The following is a 13142-nucleotide window of genomic DNA, read 5'->3' on the forward strand; positions in this document are numbered from 1 at the left end:
GTGAGAAGTACTTCTAGCCATTCAAGTTTTCAGATCTCTTTATTAAGCAAAATGCATGCAGAAGAGCTTATTCTTATAAACCCAATCCCAAATTGTGCTGAGCATCCTCAACTCTTATTGAAACCAATGGGAATTTAAAAAATTCAGCATATCCCTGAATTAAGTCCCAAATCTGCAGATTACTGTTCTATTTTTTCCAACATCCAGAATTGTGCTAAACCTTTTACAGAACATAATAAAAGAGGAGGTCTGTCTGGCAAAGATTATAAACAATACTGTAAAGTTCTATTTGCAAAACAGAACTTGGAACTCTTAGCCACAAGCTTCACTAAAACTCAGTGAGAGTTTAAAAAAAAAAAAATATGGTGTTAGTTGTCACTTCCATTCACATTTCCAAAGAAAGATGCCAGAATTCTGATAAACCAAGTAAGATCTGCAACAAAGATTAATGTAAAGCACTTGGCCCACTTTTGTTGTTAGAACTCTCCTTGTAAATTTCTGATATGTTCCCAGCTGTGCTCTGCAAGTATTTTGCAGACAGGCTCTTATATTCTGTAGTACTTTACATGGGGGGGGGGGGGGGGGAAGATAATCTAATTTTAACATTATAATCAGTTAAAATATTTTTAAGGGATCCTTATATTTAGGGCCTTTTTTATTTGAAAAAGCCTGAAACACTCTGTAAAAGCAATAACACTTTAATAGTGCAGTTATACTGGATACCTGTGCTGCTTGGGTGGTGGAAGGTGTGTGGCCAGACTGCACCCAAAGTATGCTATTATGAAACACACAACACTTGATATGTTTTAACAAGCTGTAAGTGTCCTGGTTATTCGTGTTCTCTATCCCAAGGCTCCACCTTGAAAAGTAAGAGGATCTGACTAAGGAATAACCTCACTGGGGACATCCACTACAGTTCCTGTGGCTGTATTTGGGTTTAGAGTAAGACAGAAAGGTGCTATAGAAGAACAATTATTACGGTTATCCTTGGCCACTTTAACCTCCCTCCTTCATATTACTCTCCTCCTGGCCCCCGTATTTTGTTGTTTTATAAATACACCTCTACCCCGATATAACGCTGTCCTCGGGAGCCAAAAAATCTTACTGCGTTATAGGTGAAACCGCGTTATATTGAACTTGCTTTGATCCGCCGGAGCGTGCAGCTTTACCGCGTTATATCTGAATTCGTGTTATATAGGGTCGCGTTATATCGGGGTAGAGGTGTAGTAGGTATTTCTGAGGTAGTGGGCCAAAATTACTTTAAATTGTTGTTTATTATGGGTCTGATCCTAAAAACCCTGAGTGGAATAGTACCAATAAAGTCAAAGGGAGTACCCATGTAAATGAGTGACAACTACATGCATGAATGCTTACAGGATTGAGCTCTATACACGTATAATACACCAGATACAATTACATAAAGGAACCATTGTAAAACTAACATAAAACAGAATAGTTTGCCATGTTACTATACCTGATTTTTCAGGTCATTCATCTATTTTGTAATCAAAAGGCTAACCTTTACTTAATCATTATTTTAAGTAATGATAATATACTTTATAATAATAAAATGCCAGACAAACAACTTTAATACTTAACTATATAATATTTTTAAAAATAAAGAAACTTTACTCTTTTGGATAAGCTGTCTACTGAATGAAAGTACACAACTGGGAGACTCCTCAAGTACACGTTTCTCTGGCAATACTTTTATTCACTGACATTATCTCTTAAATGAAGGAAGTCTAAATCTTATGATTTTTGTTTTATACCAGTCATGATTATTTGTCCCTTACCATTGCCAACCCTTTGCTACTCTTTCCCTCTTTTACTGCCATTCAACCTATTAACTTCATCCCCTTTGCTACTCCCCCACATTAGCTACAGTTCAGTTAGTTAGTGTTAGTAGCTCCATCTGCAATAAATAGTGAATATTAATAATCCAAATCTAAAAGTACATTGTGTTAACCAAAACAGAAATATATATGTGGACATCCGATCAGGAATGCTCAACCTGAGCACAGTCTCATAACCTACAATGACCCCTGTTCCCACACCTGTTGAAAATTGATTTAATTATTTTCTGACAGATATCTATGTAGCAGGGACTTGAATATGTCCAACAAACACAATATGGTCAAAGAGCTACTCTTGCTTGGGAGACATGGTCAAAACCATTGTATCTCCATTGAAGATTATTGTTTTATCTTGCTCATAGCATTTAGAGTACCGCACTATAATGGCACGCCTACCCTTAAGTGTTGCTGCTATGTCAGCTGGGGATAGTTTTTTTTTTTTAAATTACATAGCTATGTTGGCAAAAGCCCCAATGTTGACACAATAATACTGGCAAAATACACCTCTACCTCAATATAACGCTGTCCTCGGGAACCAAAAAATCTTACCGCGTTATAGGTGAAACCGCGTTCTATCGAACTTGCTTTGATCCACCGGAGTGTGCAGCCCTCCCCAGAGCACTGCTTTACCGCGTTATATCCGAATTCGTGTTATATCGGGTCGCGTTATATTGGAGTAGAGGTGTACTACTTTTGACAGTAGAGTTTATTTCATTCTCTGAACAGGTATAAGCTATACTTGGAAAAGCACATTTCTGCCAGAATAACTGTCTACACTAGGAGGGTTTTTTGGGTATAGCTATCCTAGCAAACTATTTCTACGTTAGACTAGACCCAAGTTATTTCTAATGGACTGTAATACAATGTATGCTTAATTCATTTTTATGTCACTTTTATGTATTCTTTATTCACTTGAAGATAAGAAACAGAGGAAATAACAGTGATCATTTGCTGATTTATCTAGTTTATAAATTAATACTAGCTTATTTATGTGCAATTTCATCATCATACAATTTTAGCAAGGTCAAAAAGATTTTATTCTCCTCAAAGGAAAAAACCCTCCCTGAATTTCACAATTATTTGTTTGTTTTGTTGTGTTTTACAATTTACCTGGCTTACAGGATGAAAGGGACCAAACAGCTTGAGAGCCTATTTCCCGAACAGTACCAGTCCTTTCCAACTGCTTGGGATCAGCACCTGGTGGTGTCTTGTTAGGTGTGGTCATTTCCCACTAATAAAAGAAGAAAAGATGGAGCATAAGATTATAAGGTTCTCTCTCGTGCTCATCTTGATGAGAAAAATAGATTTTGAGCCGCTCAGCTAAGAGTTTTACACTGTCAGTTCCTAGAAATACACATAAGAATAAGGTTTATTTCTTTAACAACCTTCATGGAGCATGCAAAAGTCTCATGTTCATAAGAATATTTATCAAATGCCATTTTATGTGCATTATCTGTCTCTTCATCTCTCTTGTTGAAGTTATTCCACTTTGTATAAAATACCTAGATAGTCACCGGGCCAGAGAACAAGAATGACTATTACATGTGGGAGGTGGGAGACCCAAGTTCAAGTCCCTGCTCCAATGAATATTTATACAAAGCCAAACAAAAGCTTCAAAAACAGGAGAGACGGAGAAACACACACCCCAGAATACCCTCTATGCCTAGGTCTCCCACATCTAGAGTAGAGATCTGAACCCAAGTCTCCCCTCTCCCAAGTGAGTGCCCTAACCACAGGGCTACACATTGTAAGGTGGGCGCCACCACCATCTCCCCTACTTTGTGGAACTACCTTTTAAAAATACCTGGAAAGAAAATGTTTTGGTTGAATGATGTGTTTTGAAAACAGACTTTTTCAATTGAGGGAAATTATTTGGAAGTTTTGTATTTGGTTTAGGTCAAACCGCATATGATTTTTTGGAACCATCAGCGAATCAAAAAATCAGTTGTTCGCCCAGCTCTACTAATGACCACAGTAAATACCTTTATTTCACAGGCACAATAACATCTACGGTTAAAGGTGGCATGAACATCTCTCTTCTAAGGAGTCAATTTCAATTGCTTCTAATTTTATTATCATCTTTTGGTAGGCTTGTTCTGAGCCCAGGAGGGGACCTTTTTGAAAATCTAAGCAAAGAGTTCATCCGTATTTGAGAATAAAAAGCATGGTGGACAAAATGCATCTTATGTGCTGCAACTTTTTCTTAAAAAGAGTAAAAGGAAATCTTCCCTCCTCCCCATAGCAGCTCACCAGTCTGATGTAGAAATCTAAAGTTAGGCAAGGAGGTAGTCTAGATCACAGATGTGCCTTTTCATGGTCTGTGCAAACGAGGTTATTTTGTAAATGGTTATTTGGGGGCGGGGGGGATGGGGTGAAAAGGACTTTTTGCATGCATACTCAATTTTGTAACGTGATCCCTTAACAGAGTATCAATATTCTATTGGTTCTAAGCGGGCATCTGTAGATTAGGAAAATTCATAAAGGTATACTGCCTTCTCCCATATAAGAGCATAAGAATGGCCCTACTGGGTCAGACCAAGGGTCCATCTAGCCCAGTATCCTGTCTTCCGACAGTGGACAGTGCCAGGTTCCCCAGAGGGAATGAACAGAACAGGTAATCACCAAGTGATCCATCCCCTGTCGTTCATTCCCAGCTTCTGGCAAACAGAGGCTAGGGACATCATTCCTGGCCATCCTGGCTAATAGCCATTGATGGACCTATCCTCCATGAATTTATCTAGTTCTTTTTTGAAACCTGTTATGGTCTTGGCCTTCATAACATCCTCTGGCAAAGAGTTCCACAGGTTGACTGTGCATTGTGTGAAGAAATACTTCCTTTTGTTCGTTTTAAACCTGCTGCCTATTCATTTGGTGACCCCCTAGTTCTTGTTATGAGAAGTAGTAAACACCACTTCCTTATCTACTTTCTGTACACCAGTCATGATTTTATAGACCTCAATCATATCACCCCATGTCTCTTTTCCAAGCTGAAAAGTCCCAGTCTTATTAATCTCGCCTCATATGGAAGCCGTTCCATACTGCTAATAATTTTTGTTGCCCTTTTCTGAACCTTTTCCAATTCCAAGGTATCTGTTTTGAGATGGGGCGACCACATCTGCACACAGTATTCAAGATGTGGGCGTACCATGAATTTATATAGAGGCAACATGATATTATCTGTCATATTATCTATTCTTTCTTAATTACTCCCAGCATTCTGTTCACTTTTTTGACTGCCGCTGCACACTGAGTGGATGTTTTCAGAGAACTATCCACAAGGACTCCAAGATCACTTTCTTGAGCGGTAACGCCATCATTTTATATGTATAGTTGGGATTATGCTTTCCAATGTGCATTACTTTGCATTTATCAACATTAAATTTAATCTGCCATTTTGTTGCCCAGTCACCCAGTTTTGAGAGATCCTTTTGTAGCTCTTCACAGTCTGCCTGGGTTTTAACGGTCTTTAGTAATTTTGTATCATCTGCAAATTTTGCCACCTCACTATTTACCCCTTTTTCCAGTTCATTTATGAACATGTTGAATAGGACTGGTCCCAGAACAGACCCCTGGGGGACACCTTTACCTCTCTCTATTCTGAAAACTGACATTTATACCTACCCTTTATTTCCTATCTTTCAACCAGTTACCAATCCATGAGAGGACCTTCCCTCTTATCCCATGGCAGCTTACTTTGCGTAAGAGCCTTTGGTGAGGGACCTTGTCAAAGGCTTTCTGAAAATATAAGTTCACTATATCCACTGATGCATGCAAGGCTGTGCATGAAATGGCACATATGCAGCTGCCTTGTTATCTACACATACTGAACAGGTACTTATTCGCCCCATCACTATAGTATCTGAACTCACAATCTTTAATCTATTTATCCTCAACATCCCAGTGAGGTAGGGAATTGCTATTAACCCTAATTTGCAGATAGGTCAGAGACAGGAAGTGACTTGCCCAAGATTATACAGCAAGTCTGTTGCAGAGGATGGAACTGAAGAAACCAGGTCTCTCAAGTCTTAAGCTAATGCCCTGTGATTCCACTCACTCACTCACTCTCTCTCTCTCTCTCTCACACACACACACACACACACCCCTTTCAACTTTTATCTGTTTTAATTGCTTCCTTTTCCCTCATGTTAACTTTTATTGTAGTTCAATTCCCTCAAACGTTCCTATATTAGATACTAATGCAGTTTATAATTTGCTCACCAACAGATCAAACGATTATATTACCTCTGTTTTTTAACTTTGTCATTATTTGTTTAAAACAGCTACTTTAAAAGTAATATCTAGTTTTTCCCTACTGCTTCAGTAACCATAACAATTTTAAGAATCATTTGCTGGGATTAATTATCTAATTATAGCAGAATGGAAAAAAATTGACGGAGACCTTTAAGTTGCATTAATTACCATCACTGGAATAATTTTTAATCTAATGAAAGCAAAAAAAATTTCCAATTCCTCAGATCTTGTTTCCAAATTGTTTGATGGTTTTGAAGATTTTAGCCAGTCCTGAAGAATTACAGGATATCTGTGGTCTGCGACCAATAGTTTTTCTTTTTACTAATCATAAATTGAATTTTTGATTCTTACACATTGATGGAAGAGAGAAGTTTTTCCTGGCTTCATGAATCTTGAATAATGTACTGTCTACTAACTAGACCAAGGTCACAGAACATTTAGTTGCTTGTGTCACGGCAAAAAATATAGTAGATGAAATTTTAAATACACTTTGCAGATTCTCACATTTATACAGAGACCAACCTTGCCACCCTCTCCCACCTAGTCACAATTAATGTAACAGTTTGGGACACAACACAGCTTCGCTCCACCAAAGAAAATTATATCAGTGTACTCCAATTTACAAGAGCTATTATCATGTTAGCTTTAAACATAGTCTCTAACAAAACCTCACATTCTTAATTTTTTTAATAATAAGTTCCCTTCTTGAAGTAAAAGGAAACCCCATAGTTTCCACAGGCAAATCTCCACTTGTACAGATACCTTTGCTTTTCCTTCCAGTGGTCATGTTTTCTGTTTAAAAGTGAGCTATAAACCCCTTAAACAAGCAGAAGAAATCACTTTGCAAATGTGGACTATTTCAAGGAGACGGATAAACATATTCCAGACACTCATTCATTCTAGAGACTTTCCAGCAGAATTCTAAAGTACGGTATTTAAAAATCACTTCTTCCTGAAATTTTCCCAGAGTTTGTTGTTGATGTCTGAAATTACATTACAATCTCAAAGCCACAACTTTGAAATTTCTCACAAGACTCAGACTACAGAAAACCCCAAAACAAGGTAACATTGAAAACTAAAAAAGCAATTATTTGGCTATATTTTCATAAGAATTTATGTTTATCATCTACTGTGGCCCTGACCTAGCAAAGGCATACTTTACACATTGTGAGTAGTCCCATTGACTTTGGCCTTGGCTACATTTGCGAGTTACAGCGCTGTAAAGCCACCCCCAGCGCTGTAACTCACTCCCCGTGCACACTGGCAAAGCATTTGCAGCGCTGTATCTCCGGGGTTGCAGCGCTGCATGTACTCCACGTCCCCGAGAGGAATAGCGAGTATTGTGCTGCCGCTGCAGTGCTGCGGTGCCAGTGTGGGACAGTGTTCAGTGTAGGTGCCCCCTGAAGCTGTTGGCTCTCCCCAAGGCACAGAAACCCAGAGGACAGTGCAGCCCTGAAACAATCAGTCCCCCTTACTCACCATTTTGAGGCTCCCGTGGGATGTGTGTGCTCTGTTTCGGATGGGAAAATTATGCTATTGTGTAGACCCTGTGTGTTTTCTACTCCTTAAGTGCGGGGGGAACCATTACTCTGTCTGGTATAAACAATGCTGCCTCTGTTAAGTGTTGCATTTTGCCTATACAGCTGCATCAACCTTGAGACCTCAGCCGTCCCTCTTATCGCCTGCTCAGAGACTGCAAAGACTCAGGAAGAGACTGCGAAAAAGCAAAGACATGCTGCAAGAAGTGATGCGGCAATCTATTAAAGAGAATGAGAAAGCACAGGACTGGAGGGAGAGAGAAAGCAGGATCCGCCAGGAAAATGCAGCGCACCGGCAGCAAAGCACCGAGCACCGGCAGCAAAGCACAGATCGGCTCATAAGCATCCTGGAGCGCCAAGCAGACGCTATCCAGGAGCTCATAGCCATGCAAAAACAGGAGCAGTACCGCAAACGCGACACACCCCCCCTACAGCCCTTGTCCCAAAACTCTTTCCGTTGTGCCCCACTGTCACCTCCAACCCACTTTCCCCAACTTCCGTGTTCTTCACGCCACCCGCTGCCTCCAACACCAGTATCTTCACCACCCAGCCCTGAAAACCACGACCCTTACCCTCTGCACTCAACCCCCGTCACCATGCAGTATAGCTATCCTGAAGTGCAGCACTCACTGCACAGCACACCAGACAGGACATACGCGAATCTGTTCTGCAGCCACTGCTCGTCATCCCAGACTTCCATGACGATGTGATCCCACTACTCGGTGCTTGTTTCCCGAGACCAAAAGCGGCGTTCCATGGTGCTGAGCATGTCTGTGAATGCCACAAGCAATTTCGTGTCGTACGAGTTATGCGGCTCGATAGCATCGTCGGATTCCTCACTCTCATTTTGGATCTTAAGGAATAGTTCGACAGCCAAACGTGACGTGCTGGCGAGACTCGTCAGCATACGCCTCAACAGTTTGGGCTCCATTTCCCGCAGACAGATCGCGCTGCACAGAAACTGTTGAAAGTTGGCGCCAAAGGTGGACGGAAACAAAGGGATTTCTGGGATGTGAAGCGATGAATCACGGGGTGTTGGGACAGGACCCAGAATGCCCGGCACCTACGCCCCCTTCCCACAACCCACGGCGCCAGAATGGGAAGAGGTGCTCTGTGGGATAGCTGCCCATAATGCACCGCTCCCAATAGCGCTGCAATTGCCGCAAATGTGGCCACGACAGCGCGCTGGGCAGCTGTCAGTGTGGACAGACTGCAGCACTTTCCCTACTCAGCTGCACGAAGTCAGGTTTAACTCACAGTGCTGTACATCTGCAAGTGTAGCCAAGGCCTTTGATGCATAAGTCTTGGCAGGATTGGAGCATGAAAAGTCAGACACAACTTCTATTTTCCCCCCTGCCCCCCCATCTCCCCTCCAGATCTGCTACAGCCCTTTCCAGCTCCTAACCCTATATATCTTGACATCTTTATGAAGAGAGGACTGCAGAATATAAAATTCCAAGTTGCTTAAAATACCATGCAAGAATATGCAGAAAGATAGGACCAAGAAAGCTTTACCATTTACTCAGACAAGAGGTATGGGTGAACTGCTCAGGTGCAATTATCCTAAACTTCTGAGGTATGGGTGTTCAGCACCCTAAGTGAAAAAGAATTAACACCCAATACAGATCTAAAGCATATTGTGAAAGATCAAAGGTTCTTCTGCAACCACCAGAATACTAAAGATTGGTTGTCTGAAAAACAATTGATGCCCAAGCCTCCCAAGAACACTTGGTAAAAGTCTCAAAAAAGACTCTCTACATTTTCAACCAATAAGTATGATATTTGCAGTGACAATGAGGAAGATTTTGATCAAACATATTTTACACAAGGGGTTCTGAAGAGAGACATCAAATTTACAAAAGCAATTAAAGATTTCAAAGCAGGATTATCAGATGATAGTACAATGGCAATATTGTTGCATTCTCAGTAAAGATCTGGCTTGATCTAATTAATAAACAACTGGAGCCACACAAGTATAAAATATAAAATAATAGCCATTCAGAGAAGCTATGGAACTTTTCCCAAAACTAAGCCAGCATGATTGACCCCAAATACAAAGGTTAGGGTCAGAAAATGAAGAAGAGGCTAAAATGTGGCCATTGCAATATAAACCTGAATGACTTCCCTTCTAGCACAAAGGGTTGTTGAAGACCCAGATGTCCAAATCTAGGATTGCAAAAGAGATTGCCACAGTCCACTGCACTAAAATGGTGAGAAAATATACCGGAAAATCATTGACAATAGAATGGCTGAATTCAGAATGTTGTCACTTTTTATGAGCTGCATTCTGTCCAACCAGTTCAGCATCTATACAGCACATTTTTAATCACATTCTGATTGGTTTGTTTGGAGCTTCATAATAGGGTAGGTGCCTGAAAAGTAATCAAGTGGTAAGAGCACATTAGTGTGTAAAGGCAAATACAAAAGAGTTGTAGGCCTGCAAAGTGAAAACTTGATTAATGGGTTCTTGTATTTTATTTACAGATTTGCAAGTTATTCATTGTGAGTAATGTGCGTCTATTTCTGAATAATAAATATTCTTACCAAGTGATGTTTTCAGATCAAATGTTTTAAGAAACCATCATAATTCTTTTGGGGTGAGGGAAAATCGCAAGGTAAGAGTAATTTCCACTTCTTTCTTCCCTGGGTTATGGAAAAATCACAATTAATCTGGCTGGAAATCGCTTCCTCTCCTCTCCCTGTATGGCTCAGACCTTAGCAAAAGGGAGGAGGGGAATGCTTCCAGCTGAAATTTCTAGGGAGGCATCTTCTCCATCTAGCAAACCCCTAATACCACCAGATCATCTTTAAGTTTCTAGTGATAGCATTACAACCTTGAAATTTAACAATTTAGCTTCTAAATGGCATTAAACTGTACATAAAAGGATTTTTTCCGTACAACACCACCCCCTCCACCTCTCATTTCCTCCCTTTGTGCTATTCCACAGCAACCTGATGGCAACACAATTCACCGGGGGAAAAAACAACAAGGAGTCTGGTGGCACCTTAAAGACTAACAGATTTATTTGGGCATAAGCTTTCATGGGTAAAAAACCATGGACTCCATGCATCTGAAGAAGTGGGTTTTTTACCCACGAAAGCTTATGCCCAAATAAATCTGTTAGTCTTTAAGGTGCCACCAGACTCCTTGTTGTTTTTGTAGATACAGACTAACACGGCTACCCCCGATACTTGACACCGGGGGAAAGACACCTCGGTGTACTCTTGGCCAAGACTAAGAAGGGTATGTATTTTCCAGAAACTTGTAAAGTCTAAGGAGAGGGCTGAAGGGTAAAGGAGTTCTCTTCTCTTTGGGATGTCTCCATGAAGTTACCCAAACAGCAGTAATCTTAATAAATATGAGATTTATTAACAAAGAAAATGGAATTAAAATAAAATGAATGGCTTAACATATCTAGACTTATACTTTTCATAAGATAAACTAGATAAGGCATTCTTAGCTTAGCTACAGAGGACAAAGGGAAAAAAAGGAAAGAATACTTTGACTACTCTAGTCTGCCCATCAGACCATACTGCTGTCTACAGACAGATGTATCTCTCTTGATACTCATTGTCAAGCCCCAATCAGATATAGGGATAATAACTGTTTTCCCAAATAATTTTCTCCTCTTACAACCCCATCCCAACCCAGAGTTTTGAACTCACTGCTTTCTCCAAGAGTTTGTCTACACACTGCTTTTATACTACTTCAAATACATTAGTCTGAAACCTATATAGTTAAAGTGGTTCAACCATCTAGTGTTGACACAGTTATATCATTATGCAGTGCTTATACCACTATCGTTTATTCCCCTAAACGTAAAGGAATAAGCTATACTGCTGTAATTGCTTGTACATTAGGGGTTGTACCAATAATTATTTTGGTTAAAATTAAATACATACACTCCTGACCAAAACTTAAAATCAGTGCAAGAATTGCAAACTTATATTAGGCCTAAGAGATAGGCCACTGAAAACAAAGGGATCACGTACACTGCCCTGTAGTTTGGACTACCTTGATGTGAAAAGCAGTGCATACCAAAGTGCTGCACTGTAACTCCCCTGTGTGGAAGGAAACTGAAAGGTTTCTAGTACAGTCCTCCTCAAAAAGGACTATGTTAATATGAACTAGGAGCCTTTTAGTTCATGCCTGCAGCATTCCACACAGGGAAGTTACACTTTGTTGTGCACTGCTGTTCACTGTAGTTTCAACTGCGGGGCAGCAGAGACATAGCAAAAATCTCATTAACAACAATTCACAATAGGCTTAACAACCTAGCACAGGCTTAAAGGCCTAAAGGCTTAACAACCTAGCACAGATACCAGTTTTGAGGGACCACTCTGGCCAGTCATATCTAGTTTAGGTCAGGCTTCTTTACAACTCCACCAAGATACTATTTACTTTACTAAAAAATATAATTATGGGTGGGTCCCCAGGCCCTCCATCACATTCATGATAAGGGGATTTGAAATTAAATAGTTTAGCCAATCTTCAAGCCATATCAGGTTTGTGGATTCCTGACAGCCTGACCATGTTTCGCTCCTACACGCAATCTGGCAAAGTTACTAAGATAAAAACTACGCCACATTTTGGGAAGTGTAAAAATAGTACCAATATACAAAATAAACCCCTAAATCTAGTCAACACAGCCAATTAACTGTATCCAAACTCAGCTGTGCAAAGGGAGCGGGGAGGGACAGTTTGTTCAGGTGATGTAACCAGACTCGCATACTTTTGGCTTAAGAGAGAGGACTGATATGTAGATACAGACTTTCTGACCCTAACCCCATGTCAGTGGTTTATGAAATATAAGGGTCCCCTCAGAGCGGAGTCTGACACACCGAGAGGTGCACCTAGCAAAAGCCACCCTGTACGGGGGTGCTTGCTGGCGGATCCGAGAAAGGCCTGAACGAGCCATGGAGAAGGGGCTTCGCTCTCACTCCAGTCAGCGGGGTCTCAGGCCGGCGGCCCCGTGCGGGGAAGCGGGCACTGCCCGTACCTGTGCAGTAGCCAGACAGAGGCGCAGGTGCCGGCTGTGGCGGTGCCAGGTCTCAGCACCACTAGGGCCCCTGAGAAACCAGGAGCGATGAATTCACCTTCCAAACAGAGACTCTCGGGGCTCGGGCCACCAGCTGCCACCGCTCCCTGCTGGGCCCCGCTGGCCACAGCACATGGACCCCGCCACCGCCTGCTCCGCGCGCGCCCTGCTGCGGGGCCCGCCCCTTGCTACGGAGCGGGAGGGGGAATATGGGAGACAATCTGCCCGGAGGAGAAGGAGGAGGGGACACTCACGTTACAGCCTCCCCGCCCACTCCGCAGCTCACTTTCCGCTCCGTCCCCCAGCGATGACGTCACACAACAGCCGCGTCCTGAAGCGTCTCCGAAACTATCTTAGCCACGCCCTTGCCCTGAGGCGTCGCGCTCTTTTAGCGCCCACCTGTTCTCTATGGTGAGCGTCTCTTCCCCTCCCTCCTCGCGTCTCTATGGTTAGTAGCT

General features: G+C 41.6%; 1 protein-coding gene across 6 annotated transcripts in view; it reads right to left on the reverse strand.

The window, feature by feature from the left end:
- Positions 1-12928, reverse strand: part of ANAPC10 (anaphase promoting complex subunit 10) — a 69562-nt gene extending 56634 nt beyond the window's left edge. For 2 of the 6 annotated variants that reach the window (XR_002908540.3, XM_029910692.1), the window contains exons 1-2: positions 12743-12928; positions 2967-3087 (exon numbers count right to left, since the gene is read on the reverse strand). Coding sequence is in view for 5 of the 6 variants with exons in the window: in XM_029910692.1 (XP_029766552.1) it covers positions 2967-3081 (115 nt within the window). In the remaining variant the exon portion in view is untranslated. Of the gene's footprint in view, positions 1-2966; positions 3088-10189; positions 10289-12742 lie in introns of all 6 variants that reach the window. The other 4 variants (XM_024207607.3, XM_024207605.3, XM_024207611.3 and 1 more) reach the window with 4 other exon arrangements.
- Between the last annotated feature and the right edge of the window lie 214 nt (positions 12929-13142).

This window comes from Terrapene carolina, unplaced genomic scaffold (genome assembly GCF_002925995.2).
Source record: "Terrapene carolina triunguis isolate 2854851 unplaced genomic scaffold, T_m_triunguis-2.0 Scaffold66, whole genome shotgun sequence".
Taxonomy (NCBI): domain Eukaryota; kingdom Metazoa; phylum Chordata; order Testudines; family Emydidae; genus Terrapene; species Terrapene triunguis.